This window comes from Hetaerina americana, unplaced genomic scaffold (assembly GCF_022747635.1).
Source record: "Hetaerina americana unplaced genomic scaffold, ioHetAmer1.1.p SCAF_55, whole genome shotgun sequence".
Lineage (NCBI taxonomy): Eukaryota > Metazoa > Arthropoda > Insecta > Odonata > Calopterygidae > Hetaerina > Hetaerina americana.
Window position 1 is genome coordinate 2068698 of NW_027287150.1, and position 18493 is coordinate 2087190.

The following is an 18493-nucleotide window of genomic DNA, read 5'->3' on the forward strand; positions in this document are numbered from 1 at the left end:
CTCTCCCTCTCTTTGTGGCCCTCCTCCGCTATCTATCCCCTGCCCTTTGCTGCGAAAGTCACCACTCATTTGACCCTGTTCGGTGCCGCCACTCGTTGTTCCTTCCTCTCCTCCCCAACCACGCAGACGCCTCCCCCGTACTTCCAGGCCTTAGTCATCTGCCCCCCCCCCCTTCCCCCACATCCAATTCCGCGTACAGCCTCTTACCTTTTTCCCGGTAATTTCATCTCTTCTCCCAGAACCTCTCCTTCCCTGTTTGCGTTCAAACACTCAACCTTAATCAGTTTTATACTACACTTATTTCAATGGCATTCAAATCCACGACTATTCATCAAGGTGCTGCAATTGTCCATATTAAGTGAGTTCGCGCTATTCGACAGACTTCATTTTAAGGTACTATGCGTTTCACCGACTTGCGGCACAATCAGGAACCATCCTGATTTACCCGATGATGCCGCAAGTCGATGAAACGTGTTGCACCTAAAATTAAGTCTGTAGAAAATTACTCATTTACATCTACATGTGCTTAATACCCCGAAAGCCGCCGCAAGGGCGTATGGCGGGGGGTGTTAGGGCACCACCCGTAATTATTAAAAAAAGCTGCATGCAAAAGCCACAAATTTATGCAGTACACAAACAAAACGTGGTATGCATTCGTGGAAATATCTTTACACCCCACATGTATGTAAACACTCAAACTACCAGCACCTACAAATATGCCTGATGTCCCAAATACTTGTGATCTATTCCAAATGAGGTCCAACTAGAGAAAAATAACACCTCTCTTTAAATTTCTCATTACATTTACCCACCACCCGTTTGATGTAGCCGAGTTTCTTCGAAGCAGATCCGCATATTGCCCTGTATATTTAATATAGATACTAAATGCTTCCACGAAGTGAAGCCTCTATGTGTAAAGTATATACGCGGCAATTTTGTGTTTCCTCGTCAATACCGATGCCGTGACCTCACAGCCTTGGTAATATCGGATTATTTTGTGCATTAAGATTGAGTTTCACGTTCTTCTTCGATCGTCTTTGCTGAGATCCAGCAATATTCTTCAAGTATTGAATAGATCCCTGAACTGAAGCGAGGACGGAAAAGTCAGTGAAATATTCGCACCTAATCGCTTGCAGTACTTCATGTAAGCCAATGTGTTGTTTTTATCCGTTATCTGCATAGGGAGAAAAGAGGAAATGCTGGGGGAGAAATGTTGGCGTCGAGTGCGGTGGAGTGAGAGGGACATGCTGGGCAAAGGAGGAAGTTTGAAGGTTGGACTCGAAGGAGGCGGAAATCGTGGCGAGAGAGAGAGAGATATGGAGGGATCATCGATAGATAGCGAGATGACAGCCGTGGAAAAAAAGATGTCATGGGATAAACGGGAAATAGGAAGGCAGGCAGGGAATAGGTACGGGTACGGTTGGGTAAATGAGAAAAATGCATATGTGAGTAGTCTGAAAAGTTTCCGACCTTACTTATAAACCTGACATTTTTATATTAGTTCTTCAACACAAGTTGATACGCTTTCAACAACGATGCTCTACTTTTTATTAACCTTTCAGAATAGTAGTTGACGTCTGTCTCCGCAATATATGCGCTTGCGCATGCGATAATTTCCTTGTTCGACGCCGAAAGTAGGTTTCGCGTCGTTCATGATCAATATTGATGGTTTCCGGGAGCTCCCGCCTCGCCGTCTCTATTCATTTGAGTCCACTGTTAGTCGCCATAGGGACACGGTTCCTGATGATGCTGCCTGCATTGGATGTAAAGCTTTGGGCTACAAAATTTCTTGTGTGTGTTATAGCACTAGTAAACAAAAAAATACACAGAAACATACAAACAAGAAAATAAACTCACAAGTTATCGAATTTTCGGTGGTCGAGCCACCTTTCTCAAGGGAAAGAAGGAAGAAAATCCTTCTCTCCCTTGAGGTGGCTCGTATAGACAGGGACGTTGAGGAAGGAAAGTTGTTAAGAAAAGACTCGTAAAAACTTTGATTTTGAGCGTAGTTTTGTACGGCGCGGAAACGTGGTCACTGAAGCAGGAGGATGGACGTAGATTGAGGAATTTTGAAATGTGGGTGTGGAGAAGAATGGAGAAGGTTGAATGGACGGAGAGGAAAACAAATGAGGAAGTACTTGGTATGGTGGGCGAAGAGAGGGGTTTGTTGGGAGCAATCCTATGGAGGCAGGAAAAGTGGATGAAGTGCGTATTGATCGGTAGTGGGATGTTGAAGACTGTAATAGACGGGAAAATTTTACAAGGGTGGTCCCATTAGTAAAAGGCCTGACTCAGAGATGGCCGTAGTTGTTTGAAAAATATCACTGTATTAGAAAGTACGCAATCTATAAAGCAAATGTTTCAAGTTTGACGACGCTACGTTGTTTAGGGTTTGTTTGGCAGTCATCAATAGTGAACGTTTTCAGTGAATTTGTGAAAATGGAGAAAATTGGTCATCGTTATGTGATACAATACTTTTATTTGAAAAGTCTCAGCCCAACCAATATAAAAGCTGAACTGGATTCTACTCTGGATGAGTCTGCTCCTTCGTTTACAACGGTAAAATATTTGGTGGAGTTCACCCAGTACTAAGCCCTATACGGTGTGGGAAATTCAAACATCAGGGTGTTAAGGGGGGCCAGTTCCTTCCTCTGTGCCGGTTATGGTTTCCCAGAAAGATTTGGTACCCGAAACAATGGGTGGAGCTGATGGTGCCCAGTAAGGCTTGCCCGGTAATCGAACCCGGACTCTCCGGTCAGTAGTCCAACGCTCTATCCCTGGACTACCACGACCCATATATCCGTATAAAATTCATGATTGCCCCTTACCTCGCGTCTACAGAGGTTAGAGGTCCGCAGCGAGACACTCGGCGAACGTTTCGGCGCCGCTGGAACTTGTAACCTGAAAATCGTTTTGCGATACATCTCTCGTCCGAGTCCCCCCTCCCCCCCCCAATCCCATGGACATGAGCGCGGGTCTTGTTACGGAAGCGAGAACGGGTTTTATTGCCGCGGGGAGAGATGGCGAGAGAAGGGCGGTGACTTTCCCTTCCGCGGGAGTCCCATCACGAGGGAAGGGGGACAGCGCTCACCTGCTCGGGGCAACAGGAGAGGAACTACTTGCAATTGGTTTATGCTTTGGTGCAGGGGGGTTTTCACCCGAGTGGCTCACACTCTCGGGCCCTTACCCGTGCGCGGAGAAAGCTTCGCCTTTTTGTTTTCTCCAGGGGGGGACCGGGGGGAAGAGGTGGAGGAGTGGGCGCCGGTGCTTCAAACGTTCGCGATCGCGCATCTTAAAGACTTCCCGAATGACGACTCGGACCGCTTATTTTTTTAGGCTCACTCGTCGGACAAAATTGCCCGAGGAATCTCCCTCTCGACGCTCCCATGCAAATGAGGCGACCCATCGCCATGGAAGAAACAATTGAAGGTGGAGATGTACCGACCGGTCTTTTTTTTCACTCTCCCGATTGACAACTCCTTGAGAGAGGCGGAGGAACTTTTCTCTCTTTATCGAGGCGCCGTCGGTGACCCGGAGAAAGGCAGACTCCCTTTTATTCCTCAAAAGAGTTTCCGGGTCAGAGAGAGAGAGAGAGAGGGAGACATGCGCGTAGCTCTAGCCTTAGAACAACGGGCTGTTAACTTTCCCATTTTTCCTTGTTACCTCTTTTCCTCCTCCCTCCTCTTAACACGATGTCCTTACCTTCTTCCGAAGTGCTTGCGGTATCATCTCAATTGCTGCACCACGTCGAACAGAACGGAAAGCGCTACATATACTACTGTTACTTCAAAATGTTTTTTTAGATTATTCAGGCGTAAATTCGAACTTTACTCTTTTTTTTCCTTATTGATGCTCGGATTCTGCCAGAACCTAAAACACGCATTGATTACATTGTTTTAAAAAAATCGGTCATCGATAGGATCATGCTTTAACTTCGAATGTTTGGAAAGGTCGATAATTTTTTCAAAATGAGTTTTTTTACCTCGCAATTACTTTGTTATTGAGTGTTGGTTCGAAGTAGCCCAATGGGGGACGCTCGCCCTGTTCCGATGATGTTTTGGCTCACCAGGCATCTTTATCTGTGTCATCGATTTATTGAAACAGTAAAAAAATTCACACATCATCCATCAAAGCAAAATTTTTACGAGTATTTTGAAATAGTACAATATTCCTAACCTAGTTTTTAACTGCTACTACGAGGTCGATAAATAATAATGTAATTGGTGAAAACAAAATACATTTAAGTACTATTGATTAGTCAACTGGCAACCTTTTGTATTTTCGACCGATATATCCTTTGAAAGAAACTGAAGATTGGTTAAACGTAGGAAATAAAAACTGTTAATTCAAAAGTAACACATATTTATTTTTAAAAGCTGATTTTATTAGAAAAAACACACAAAGTAAAACTTAAAAACCTTGACTATCAATTGAAGCTGATACTAAAGCAGATATCATTTAAACCTTTGCAGAAGTTGTCGTTTTCACATATGGCAATTTTATCATAGCATATACTCGAGGGTATCGCAAATGATTACTTAGGGTTTAGATAGGGTAGAGACGCGCGATGCTATTGTATTAATGAGATCACTAATCGAAAGGAATATAGGATACAACCAGAAGGTATTTGCCTGTTACGTGGATTTCGAAAAAGCGTTTGATAGAGTGAATTGGGAAAACCTAATGAGTATATTGCAGAAAATAGGAATAAATTGGAGGCAAAGGAGGCTAATCCGCAACCTGTACATGTCTCAGACTGCTCAGGTGCGAGTGGGGAACGGGGAGTCCGGATGGGCAGTGTTAGGAAGAGGTGTAAGGCAGGGTAGCCCATTATCACCGGTGCTGTGCAGCCTGTTTGCAGAGGAAATGATCAAAGAGGCATGGGAGGAACTGGAGGTAGGAATCAGGGTGGGCGGGGATTTCGTAAAATCTGTTAGGTTTGCTGATGACCAAGTTTTGGTTTGTCAGTCAGCCAAGGGGTTGCAAGCATTGCCGAGTGAATTGGAAATTCAGTGTGACAAGTATGGGATGAGAATAAATATTAATAAAACAAAAGTTATGCTATTTTACAGAAATAAAAGACTGCTAAACATTTAAATAGGAGGGCAAAAACTAAAGTAGGTGGAACAGTTAACGTATCTCAGGAGTGCTTTGGACCAACATGACCGAAGTGTTTTGGTAAATTTTAAGCATGACTCTTTTACAAAGAATTCAAAACATTTTACGCGTCTTATTACACTAGACTAGTGCGTATGATAGATATGAGATCAGAAGAAAACTGGTTAAAATATTATTATCCACGATCTGCACAAAAAAGCCATCATGGTTTATCATCGGACCGGGATAATTTCTTAGCTTTGGTAGTTTCGTCAACTCGCTTGTTCTATAATCATCACGAATAGTTCGTTTAACATACATTGAGCACTAGTTGAACTTGAATACTGATTCGCATGTAGTACTTCTTGCACCCGAGCCACTCTTTATCGTTTATGTCTCATGTGAATTCACTGACATTTATGAACTTTTAGTGACGATGTGAATTCGCCCCTTTCAACTCTCAGATTGGTGCTGTCACGAAAACCACTCTTTACGTAAAATTTGCTGTCTCAGGCGTAACTTTATTGAATTTGATTACATATTGAAATGAAATGAAATAATTTACTGTGTAATTCCACACACTTTATTTAAAAACCACGACTCAGGTTTCGACGTTGAACGTCATCATCCAGTCAATGATGATGGTCATCATCAGGTCAACCTGGGTCGTGTTTTTTAAATAAAGTTTGTGGAATTACAAAGTAAATTATTTCATTTCATTTCAATACACTCTTATGTGGGTTTAGATATGCCACAAAGGCCAAAAAGATAACGTTAAAAAATTTGTAATGCATCGGCTTCTTGAGACCCTTTAGCTTCTCTTAATTGGATTGGAAAAGGGAAACGGCGCATTTAAAGAAACGACGTTTTCATCGCTACGAAGCCTTGTAAATCTTCCAGTCTTCGACGTCAGAAAATGGCATCTTACTTCCCTTTTATCTCTTGCACAATTAATTACCCTCCCTGTCATATGCTTAACCATTTGGGATTAGGTAATTAAAACGCCTAATGAATTCTTACCTGGAGCGATAACGGATAGAAATGTCCATCAATTGCTCGTATTTCAAGATATACGTGCCTAATGAAGTTAATTCCTTAGTCCCGTTGCGTTAATGCACCCCGAGACCAGAGTGGCATTTTAATGGGTTTAAAGGGGAAGATTATGACTTCCTACGATTACCAGCCCATGTAAAAAGTGTGCATAGAACAACTATATTAAATTATGAGATAATTAGAAGCGTAAGGTGGCGTAATACAGTTACTAAGTCGAAATAGTCACGTTAACGTACCCAAAGATCATCAATTGGTCGAAGTGCCTTCGGACAAGCTACGAGAATAGGCTGAGAACTAATGCACACATGCTTGTAGACCACAAACAAAATGACCTTCAGAAGCACTTTTAGTGTAATGTGGAAGTAACATTCTCCCCTAAACATGCATGCGCGGGTTTGAGGTCGTTACATTCATCCAGTGTATTTTGAGAAGCGGAAGTATGGAGACGTATTCTAGTGCTATGTCAACGCGAGTAAAACACCGTGCTGTTATCGAATTTTTAATTGCTGAAAAAGTGACTCCTAGTGAGATTCGTCGTCGTTTAAAAGCTGTTTATGGTGACGATGACGTTGATAGGTCTACTGTAAATCTATGTGCAGTAAAATTCCGTGGGTGCGAGCCTGTTAAAGCTACAGGGTTCGTCCGGAAAATAAGTGTACTGACTCCTGGGCTGGGCGCGCCGCTCCAGGCGCGCCCAGCACCGCTCTGACGGGCTGCGATTGGAGGGGGGTATGTTGGCAAGCGACGCTGAAAAAGGCAGTCGGCTCTGAGCTGTGGTGTAGTGAGGAGCTATGTTAACGCGAACCTCCACGCTTCGACCCACGTCACGGAACGCGATGCCGAAGTTTTTGGAGCAGCGTTATTCCATCAAATTTGCGGTAAAGCTTGGGAAATCGTCTACCGAAACTGTCGGTATGATTAACCAGGCTTACGGGGAGTCAGCCATGTCCAGAAACATGGTCTTTCGGTGGCACAAGATGTTCGTGGAGGGCAGAGAAGAGGTCGACGACGAGTCTTCGAGAGGTTCCCGATGATGCCTTCGCGGGAGAGTTCCTGGAATGGGAACGCCGCTGGAACAAGTGTATCGACTCACAAGGGTCCTATTTTGAGGAATATTAGCTTAAGATATGTAAAAGTGTAATAATTTTTTTTCCTGAGCTCAGTACACTTATTTTCCGGACGAACCGAAATTAATGTATAATTAATGATCAAGCACGCAGCGGACGTCCGATCACTGCCACAGACGGTAAACATCGCAAACTCGTCGAAGATTTGATTCCAAATGACCGGCGAATCGTATTATAGAAGGCATCTCTATTCTACTAATTATCAAGCGGTGTGTTCTATGATAGATACATAACCTAACCGTATTTCAGTCCCTGGTGAAAAATCAATCTAACGACTAAACGGGCTCAATCAAGGTAGTATCGGAAAATATGCAATCTCCTCATTGAATGAACTAGGAAAATATTTATATTTAAAACTAAAGGCAGGGTGTTTAAATTTAAATTTTCAGCTCTATCGCCAACTCTATCCATGGCGTAGCTCGTCAGCCGAGGCTGATGATTGGTCGGTTGGAAAGGTTCAAGTTAAGCTGAGGATGTCGCCACATCGCCATTAAGGAGAGGAGGATCCCTTATCTCTTATCTGGAGATATCACAAAAAATATATGAAGGCCACAGATGACGGCAGATGATGGAGAGTTTATTTTTTTAGATTGTTGATTGAGTGGACGAACGAAAAGGGCTGTTATGCGCTGTGGTAGAGTAATCCAAACCTAAGAGTTTATCTTAATCTCATCGTCATCGCCGCGTCAAAGCAGGATTTCCAATCTTGTTAAGATTCGTTTCGACACATTTACTCCTTTTATCTGAGTTAAACGCACAGTTCGCGTGGTGGCATTAAGTGCCTTGGAAACGAGAAAAATATGGACTTGGGGTTATATATATTGCGGATTGAATTGCGTTCACCTGTTCTTTCAATTTCCTCGTGACGGTCAGTTCAAAGACAATCGCTCCACTGCTGCACCTGGTGGGACGATCTGCAGCACTCGGAGAATGTCATCCAGTGTCAGCTGTAGTAGTCGGTCGTCAAAACATAATGAATTATTTATGTAACACGCCTCGTGTAAAAAGAATAAATATTCCATTTCCAGTATAAGAATTCGAATCCAGATTTCCACGACTCTCTCTCTCTCTCTTTTGTTTTCCCTCGCACATCCTCAGGGCGTTCGGAATAATGGGAAAAATCTGTCATCGATGCTTTTCTCGTGATGTCGCTCCCATTGGAGGAAATTGATAATCACGTCATGAAAATCCACCGCGGCAATCTCAACTAAAGCAGTGTATTTTTCTCAACGTAAATGACTTACTTCTCAAGCCCCCCGATTGTATGTTGCATGCCCATGTGATAGGATAACTTTGCCTCCCTGCTGGTCAAATTCTAGCTTGCACATTGTTGGATACATTTTTTACTGCATCCTTAGGTGCAATTGTTTGTCAGCTGATAATATATGTATTTACATTCGTGTAAGTTGAAAGGATTTTTGCATGAACTTATACGCCACTGTGGGTGTAGGTTTGCATGTGGTTTTGTTCTCTTTTACGGGTGGTGACCTAACGCCCCCCGCCACACGCCCTTGTGGCGGATTGCGGGGTATTATGTAGATGTAGAGATGTAGAATCTATAAAGTATATCGTGTAAATGTAAGTGAATGAATAGGCTTTTTGGCTTGGGTATTAGAGAAGCAATGATTTGAGTAGGATTTTCAATCGTTCTGAACTGCCCAGTCCGACACGATTCTCTTACAAAGGTAGTGGGAGTGCTGAGATCTCTCGATCGCCCTCGATCAATCGACAACGTTCGACAAAATGAGATTTATCGTGCTTGAAATTAAAGAGCGAGTGATGGGGTGCTCTCTGGACTCGTGATAGCGAAATGTATATTTCTTCCAAATGTAACGTGTACATGATGATGCCATAAACGCCGAAAGCGGCAGTTCTAGTGAACGAAGCTATTGTGTAATTCGTAAAACGTGCTTTTTTTATATATCAGGGGGTGACGTGAGTGTTGAATCATTGTGGGTCACACTCCCTGGGTGGCCCATTCCTTGATTTACCGACGTAGGAAAGCTAAAACACATATGTAGTCGGCTTAGTGGTGGGGTTTGAAAGGTGAGGGCGGAGATAACCTCGGAACTATGCCCTCAGGCGCATGACCTTCACGTATAAAGGTTATGGGGCAGATGCCTTTCCCTGCATCGCCACTGGCTTCCCATGAAGAACCCATATCAAAAGAAAAGTCGCCGTCCGGTTGGATCGTAGATGCGGTTGTCCGACCCCATTCGGATAATATGCGTGTCTATGTGCACAATTTAGAAACAAACACGAGGATGACCTCCAAAAAAGAAATAAATCAGAGCGAGTAGGTTTCGCTCTCTTCTATATTTCATTTGCCCTCATGAAAGGTTTACCGTTCTCCCTATTACCAGATTGTGTCGAATGCGTAGCCAAGTGTTTTATACTAGGATACCGTAGTGCATGCAGTTGTTGTAAAATTTATTTACGTTTTTAAACATATTTATTGGTAGCTAATGGTTATGCATGACTCAACCTATCATGTTGCATATATGTACATCGCGTGGAATCACCTCCTGCCACACACCCTCAAAGTGGCTTGCCTGATAACATGAAGAAGGTTATTATTATTATTTATTAGGTAATCTACCGGTTAAGGTAGGTTTTTGGATGGACATAATTACTAATTAAATAATTTGTGACCCATAGCACAACACAACATCCTACTACATTAGGTCCCTCGTCAGCTCTGAGTACTTTCTTCCCCCCATCATCCCGTTCAACATCCATATCCTGTTCCTTCCCTTTCCTCGTTTGCCTAACATTCTCCCCTCAATTACAGTGAAGAAGTTCAATAGATTCAGCCTCAACTTTGTGGAAGTTCATTTTAATAAATGAAAAAGAAACACTTTGTTCCAATCCACCACTTTATTACAGGTACGATTAGTTTCGACGCTACTGGAACGGGTCCGTTGATCGACTATAACTAATAGTAACCGGCCAACCGTAGGAAAACGTACCAGCTCGGGTTAGGAACCGACTTCCAGAAAATCCAAGATGGCGTGTTTCAGGAACGGCTTTTCCTATCTACTACCTGAGGTAATTGAGTAAAGTTCTAGGTACCTGAGGATGACGCCGTAGCGTCGAAACTAGTCGTACCTGTAATAAAGTGGTGGATTGGAACAAAGTGTTTCTTTTTCATTTACAGTGAAGAAGGTTATGTGCACTAAAATTTCAAAAACAGTCTACTTTATTGGTGGGAGCGTGTAGTATGTTACTGATCAAAAGGAACGATGGACTCTCATTTCTACTGTTGTACTTATTAAAATATTGTCGTTATGTGATGTGAACCGCGGGAGAAGTTTCATTGCAAAAGTGTATGATGTGTTAACGGAGCGTGATTTTGAACGGTATATGAAATTGAAGAGTGCGTCATTATGGACGGAGCGTTGTTAGTGTGAACCTGGCCCCTGAGTGGAGGTAAAGGTACGGTTGTTAATCTTAAAGTGTCATTGTACATATATAAAAGCATTTTGTCTCATATCTGTTCCTCTTGTGTATGTATGTGCATTGTAAGATTGTCCGTTGCCACCAGTACATTTGCCTAATTGCTTCGAGATTTATATTTTAACAATAATAATAATTTCTTCACGGTCTAGTAATTCCACGTCATGTAACAATTATCTCGGAATGGATGAAAGTACTCGATTTTAGCATGTCTTTATTTTCAGTAGTAAGAAGTGTGCCTTTTATTTTTTCACTTTTGATTGCGAATCAAAAAGCGCGCATTTTCTCACCACCCAACCCCTTTCAAGCTTATCAGTCGCCTATAAAACCAAGCCAATGCCACCTTGATATTTCTGTTCAACTCCCCTGAAGAGGTGCACAGCCTAAAACAGGGCTTCCTTGTTTGTTGTACACTGTTATTTATTGTTACCTGTTATCTGTTATATGATTGATTTATAAATGTTATGTACAACAACTTGGATAAATAAACAACTTTTGAACTTGAACCTTGATATTTCTGTTTGTTCAACTCGTAGCATATGCCTATTCCGACGAAACAGCTACGTACAAACATGTGTGTTTTGTTCCATCTCAGTCCTTCTTCTTGATTTGCATGTTGTAGAGGGAGATTTCATATCGAGTAATTCGAAGTTTTTTCCACAGGCATTAGAAGTATACATCTTCGGATAAATAGGAAGAAACATCTTTTTTCTACCATGAGATACAGAGTGCAAAAAAACACTCCTATTCCAATAGAATCGCATTGTTATTTTGTTTTCTGGACCTCACGTTGGTCAAAATTCCACCTATTTAAGTCGGAAACTGATTGTATCTGTTTTTTCTGAATTTTTTGTTTAAATATTTGGCCTATGTATTCTCCCTCAAGTTTTATAAATATACGAGGGTCATCCGGAAAGTAGTACCCGTTCGTGAAATAAAGACACAAAAGTAAATATTAACAAACATAAAAAATTTTATTTGAAAGAGGATACTTTAAACTACTTCTCAACATAATCTCCAAGCAAATTAAGGCATTTGTCATAACGTGTGACAAGTTTCTGTATTCCTGCTGCATAGTCCTTCGCCGCCAGCTCATTGAGATACGCGAGGGACCCATCTTGCACAAATTTTTGCATAATGCAGATGGTGTTTAACAATTTCATGAACAATTGTTCGAGAAACATTGGGAAAATGCTCACAGATGTCATCAATTGTGACGCGCCGATCGTTCCTCACGAATTCGTCAACTGAGCTCACCAGTTGGTCTGTAATGACAGACGGTCTCCCCGAACGCTCATCGTCGTGTGTGTTCCCCCTCCCCATGTTGAAGTTGCGACACCACCGCCGAACAGACGACTCGTCCATTACATTGTCTCCATACACCTCCTTTAATTGGCGATGAATATCACATGGGCGAACGTTTCTTGCATTGAGGAATTTAATCACTGCCCTCACTTCACAACTGGCGGCGTTCTCAATTTTTTTAAACATTGTAAACAATCACAGAAACAACACAGGCAATGCTAGCGTCACGCAACTTGGCTCAGAGAAGGCAGACAAGCCACTGAAGCTATCTGACCTCGTCCAGCGGCTACTCGCGTCGTCAGCACTTCATGCGGCACGAACGGGTACTACTTTCCGGATGACCCTCGTATTTGCCGCGTGCTTAGTAATTAAAGACATTTCAAGAAAGGTACGAACCAGACCAGAACGATAGCAACCTGTCCCAGGCGAAAGGTCGCAGTCGCACCTAGTTTCCATCCCTCTTTTAGGTCGCTTCTTACATGAGGATCTTAAATATTTTCTCTTCTCTTGCAGACATACATTGGACCAGTATTGATATCGGTCAACCCGTACAAGACCTTGCCGATCTACGACGAGGAGCACCTGAAGAAGTACCAGAAGGTGCACTTCTTTGAAGTTCCTCCTCACGTGTAAGTTCCTTTATCTCGTCATCAATCCAATACCATGGCGTTACTTGGAATGGAATACTCGCATGATAAAGGTTGGACGGGACGAGAAGGAGCATCGACGCCTGAATTCGAAGCTTAAAATTTTATTTCAGTGGCGTGCGTCTTTGGGTGAACGAGGATGAAAGGGAATGTTTTTTTAATTTCAGTACCCTGAAAATTACAGCTAGGGTGTGTGGCAGGGGGTGAATACACCCCAGACTAATTTTGACCTGAACATGACCCTACCGCGGTCGAACAATGTTATTCTGATTCCTCATCGTTCGTTGAAAAAATGATATCTAAAATACATCTGTTCTACACTCTCTCTAATTTATTGACATGATCTCGCCTAACTTAGTACGATAGGGGTAATAATACATTTTCAACATCACTGCTAAAGAGACATCCTTCCAATTTATGCAAGATATTTAATCTGTAATTTAACCTTCGCTCCATTGAGTGATTCCCAGCCTAGTTTCTCTGATATTTTGCATTCACTGCACAGCTTTTCTTAACAACGTTTCGCAAATCCAGATTCTCTACGCTGCACGCGATCCAATTCGGCATTAATCCAACTTCAGTGGGGATCCCACATACTGGCAGCATATTCTAAATGAGGCCTAACCGACGACAGATAACAGTTCTCTTTGACCTTTTCATTACATTTACTCAGTACTCTTCTAATAAATTCTAATATTTTTTTAGCTTGTCCACATATTCCCCGCATGAGTTTCACCCAAGAGAGATCGTCAGTGAGGGTGACGCCTAGGTATTTAATCGAGTCTACACATACCATTTCGGTGTTCCCGATGCAGTAGCAGCGGTCGGGTGGGATATTTTTTTAAAAATCATCATTACGCACTTTTTTAAGTTTAATTGTAATTGCCAAGTGTCGCACCAGCGTTATCGGAGAGAATTTGCTTTGCAAATCAGTAATGTCCTGGTCTCGGGAAAGTCTTCCGGGTCAAGGAGAATCGCGCATAGGCGCAGTGCATTCTAGAAATAAATACTCAGGATCCACAGTGGTGCCAAATTTTCAGGTTGTTCAAATTGAATCGCCAATATTAAGTCACTCGCAATTAAGGTAACCATGCCACAGCGTGAGCACAACAAGTATTTCACTTGTTGATGGAAACTTATTTCAACCTTCCCCCGGTGTTCATATTAGCATGAGTTCACTTTTAGTTTCTTTAAAAAGAGGTAATTAAGAAGAATAAGAAAAAGAAGCACCGTGTTCACATGATACGAATCCCTAATCACACTTGCATTTTGTGTATGCAGCCGATTTTACGTGGTTATTTTCGCAATTTCGCATTCCTTTACTTCTTGACAAATTTTGATGATGTCATGTGCGAACGGATTTCGATTAAGTTTTGCTTTAGGATTTGACACAATTTCAGATTCCCATTGAATCGCTTGCTGTGCTACCCTCAGGGATACCAAAGATACTTCCAAGTGCTTGGAAATCGAGTTGCCCATTACTACTTTCTTTGCGGTCGGCGAGAAAGTCGAGGATCCAGTTTGCTGTCTTCTCTGTTTATTCCACATCTTTTACTGCTTAAATGAGAATTCGAAATGTCGGAATTTGTCAAAAACTTTCTTAAGGTTTGAGAAAATCGCACTCGTCTGTTTGCCCCTTCCCACTGGATGCAACGGGTCTGACTTGTTTCCGAGTGATCTCTTTTCCTGGAGTCGCGCCGGAAGGGAAGAAGTGAAGTTTTTGCTAACTAGGAAGACCATAACGTTGCCAATAACGATATGTCCTGGCTGTTAACAGGAGGAGGCAGCTGGCAGTACGCAATTCTTTATAGATACGATTTTTAAGATGCTCTCCGTTCCCAATATATCCATCCCAACGTTCGGATTACCTGATCACTTAATTTCAGTCAAATGTAGACGAATAATTGATACAAATAGGTGGAAAACCATGTCACTTGAAAAGAAACTTCTGAAAGTATGTTAACTTAGGCATTTTACGTAGTATTGTTCTGTTCAGTCGATTGCAGGGTTCGTTCCAAAAGTAATGCAATTGAGTTTCCTGCGCCGCTTCTATTGGTCGGAGTGGGATCTAGTTACTTGCAGTATCTGGGGGCGGCACTAAGCCTTTCCGGTAATGCTTAGCGTCCCCCCCCCCACCTACCACGAGTGGTTCGATCCCATTCCAATCAATAGGAGCGGTGCGGGAAATTCAATTGCATTACTTAAAGAACGCCCCCTGTATGTTGGCCAAAAGGTAAGGCAGGACTACATAACTACGCAGCGTCAATTGGAAAGGAGAGAATTAGTGGGAGGACGTTCATAGAACCTGAATCATGAGGAAATTCCCCACATCGATGCAATGTTTGCATGTGAGGTCGTCTCGGGCATCACTTCGTGGGATCGAATGGGACACTTGGGTGTTCTTCCACAGAAGGATCTTTTCCACGTTCACCATGGCAACGTGGGGCGTCGTCATCTCGTGCATCTCGGGAAAAACCAAGCGCTGAAATTCTTATTGTAAATCCTTGTATGTATCAGCTGGAATGGACCACGGCCCACGACGGACCCTCGCCATTGGCCTGAAACTCGTGATTCGCGATGCGCATTCGCCCAAATGAACCCTGAGATGTCGCTGAGTGAATTAGTCATTTATACCCCTCAAATATTATATCAACATCATGAAATCATTTTTTTCCGTCGGAACTAAATTTTATTTCCGGATGATATGGTGTTCTGATGCAAGTTTCTTTTCTTGATTTTTTTATTAGCTCCTTAAAAAAATGTGTACTTCTTTTCCCTTAATTTTTGCTTTCAAACGGTTCCTTTTTTTTTAGCATTCGCGTGATGTCTTTCTACTTTTTCCTCGGTCTTAATATTGTTCTTTTTCATATCGCTAAATATTCTCTGCATATTTATACTCTTCTCTTGTTGTCCAAATTTCATCTATATAAAGGAAAGAAAACTTTCCGCTTGTTGATTCCACACTTAATGTTTTAATCTTACGATACGGGTATATATGGTATCATCTTCAGCCATTCTTCCGGTAGACCTGAAGATGATACTACTATGCATTGGAACTCGAGCCGTAAGACATAAAACAATAAGTGGAATTAACAAAGTTGCAATTTTGCTTTCCATAATGGATAAGTTCTGCAAAGTCTCAAATTTTCGATTTTTATTCGTTCTATTTGATTATTCAATTGTCTTCTTTCGCTCAACACAGTCTCTAACTGCGTTAATCCTGCTTTCCTGTTGTTTACAAGTATTGTATTCGTGTTTTCACTCCTTCCCTGAATCGTCTAGAGTTTTCCCACTGATTTCCATTAAAACGAATTCTCATCCCACAATATCCATTAAAGGATAAAGATGTCGTAACCAAATATTTCGTCATAACCTCTTGTTACTTAAAAGCCCCCGAAATTTCAGTTGAAGAATATTTCGTATCTTGTTCCTTTAAATCCGTCAAAATTTAGTTAAAAATCATAAAAATTTATATAAATCATATTATTTAGTTCGGAGTGTGGGAAAGAATTGCCTACTGTCCGCGTACTCCCCCGCCCCCAATGCCGTTCTTCCAATTCTTTGAAGAGTCTTTCCTACGCGTGGCGGATTCGCCGGGCCTTAGCGAGCGGATGCCTCGTTAGAGCCCTCTGGGTCACCGCCGGGGTTCGCCCCCACCCCGTGTACTATGCCTCGTGTGTTTTTTCCTCTCTAACGAGTCCTGGCATGGAGAGGGAGTGTCCTTGGGTCTCATTCAGCAAGGATTCGCGAGATCGTCGAGCATCTGCAGTGACGAAGCACTGACGTCACTGCCTCGGATAATGGCGTGCCTCGACAATGCCGAAGTTGTGACGTCACGGCTTTGAAACCTCTTATGATTTTCGCGTACGAATAAAACGGTAAAATTTTTCTTGGCTGCGACGTCAAAAAGTCATTATTGCCGAAGTTCGTCTTTCATTGTGGGTCATTTGAGTGTCCAGCAGCAGAAGCAGCGATCTTGATCACTTATAGGTCGTGGTTATCATAATTGTAAGTTATATTCGACTTTCTGTAATCGGAAAGAAATTTGAATTTACATAACATTTTTGAAGCGGATATAATTATATATATATATATATATATATATATATATATATATATATATATATATATATATATAAACATAAACACGCTAATCAACCCGAAGGTCGGTTTAGTAGGTGTTGGTAGAATTCACCCATTACTAAGCCCGATACGTCGGGTGAAATTCACACATCAGGGTAAGGGGCCCGGGTCCTTTCCGTGTGCCGGTTATGGTTTCCTAGGAAGACCTGGTACCCAAAAAATCACATATCTTGGGTGGAGCTGCAGGTGCCCAGAGTGCCTTGCCCGGGAATCGAACCCGGGACCCTCCGGTCAGTAGTCCAACACTCTACCCCCTGGACTATATATATATATATACATATATATATATATATATATATGTATATATATATATATATATATATATATATATATATATATATATAAAATTATTTATATATATGAGAATCAATATTAATAAAACAAAGGTTATGCGATTTTCTAGAAAGAAAAATGCTAAGCTAAACATTAAAATGGAAGGGCAAAAACTAGGGAAGAGGGACCTGATATAGAGTAGGATGATGGATATTGTGTTTTGTTAGGAGTAGTAAAATGTTTGTTTCTTTGGTAGTTGTGTCCATCAAAAAACCTATCTTAACCGGTAGATTATCTTAAAAAATATATATATACACACATGCATTCATACATGCTGACCGGAGGGTCCCGGGTTCGATTCCCGAGCAAGGCACTTTGGGCACCTGCAGCTCCACCCAAGCTAAAGGGATTTTTTGGGTACCAGGTCTTCCTGGGAAACCATAACCGGCACAGGGAAAGGAACTGCCCCCCCTACCCTGGTGTGTGAATTTTCACACGCCGTATAGGGCTTAGTACTGGGTGATCTCTACCATCACCTACTAAACCGACCTTCGGGTTGATTACTGTGTTTATGGTTTATATATATATATATATATATATATATATATATATATATATATATATATATATATATATATATATAATATATATATATATATATAATGTGGGTGGTACATCTCGCCGTTTTCGATCGAACTTACCGTAAATACGGATTTTACAAAAATACCACAAAAATTCCTATTGAGCGAATTTATGCGAAAATTAAAAACTGTAATGAACGCTGCCGATTCAAAATAAAACATTGCAATACGGCCATCATGAAAGGATTATTTTTCCTTATCCTATCCCCCACTAATGCGAATCTATTCACTCTATAATCTAACTGATGTCTTACCTTATACATATGTCATATGGTTAGCGGGGAATTTTTTTAAAGCCAGCCTTTTTTCATTTTTTCCCTTACATGCATATCCTACCGTCTCAGGGAACACGATTTCGCCAAATTTTAGTGAAATGCATTCAATGTTTCGGATATCGATCCATCATCCTCTTTCCGCGCGACTGCTCGTCGCTCTGGCCCTGAAGGCTATGAAGGCCCGCAAGACGCCTCGCACACTCTTAACAAGCTCTATGGGGCCGCTACGTGCTCGGGGTGACGCCGGAATTTCGGTCACCGACTGGCGGGGTGGTTAGAAAGTGGTCTCCGCGCTCGACTGCGCGAACGGGAAGGAATGATGCCTCCCTCTCCCCCGTTTGACCTCCTCGCTGCTCTTCCTTCCCCCGGTGGCCGTGGATGGGGTTAATGGGTCTCGGGAGTGCCAAGGTGAAGAAACTCGGCGGTTTCACTCCACCTTCTTCGAGCCCCTGTTTAAAGGAGTTGTTCCACGACGG

The 18493-nt window shown here is 42.1% G+C and overlaps 1 protein-coding gene across 1 annotated transcript in view; it reads left to right on the forward strand.

Annotated features, from left to right (window-relative positions):
• The window catches only part of Myo61F (Myosin 61F), a 143032-nt gene that overhangs the window by 73572 nt on the left and 50967 nt on the right, over positions 1–18493 (forward strand). Inside the window, exon 2 of the mRNA XM_071593324.1 lies at positions 12552–12667. Within this exon, the coding sequence (XP_071449425.1) occupies positions 12552–12667 (116 nt within the window). The remainder of the gene's footprint in view (positions 1–12551; positions 12668–18493) is intronic.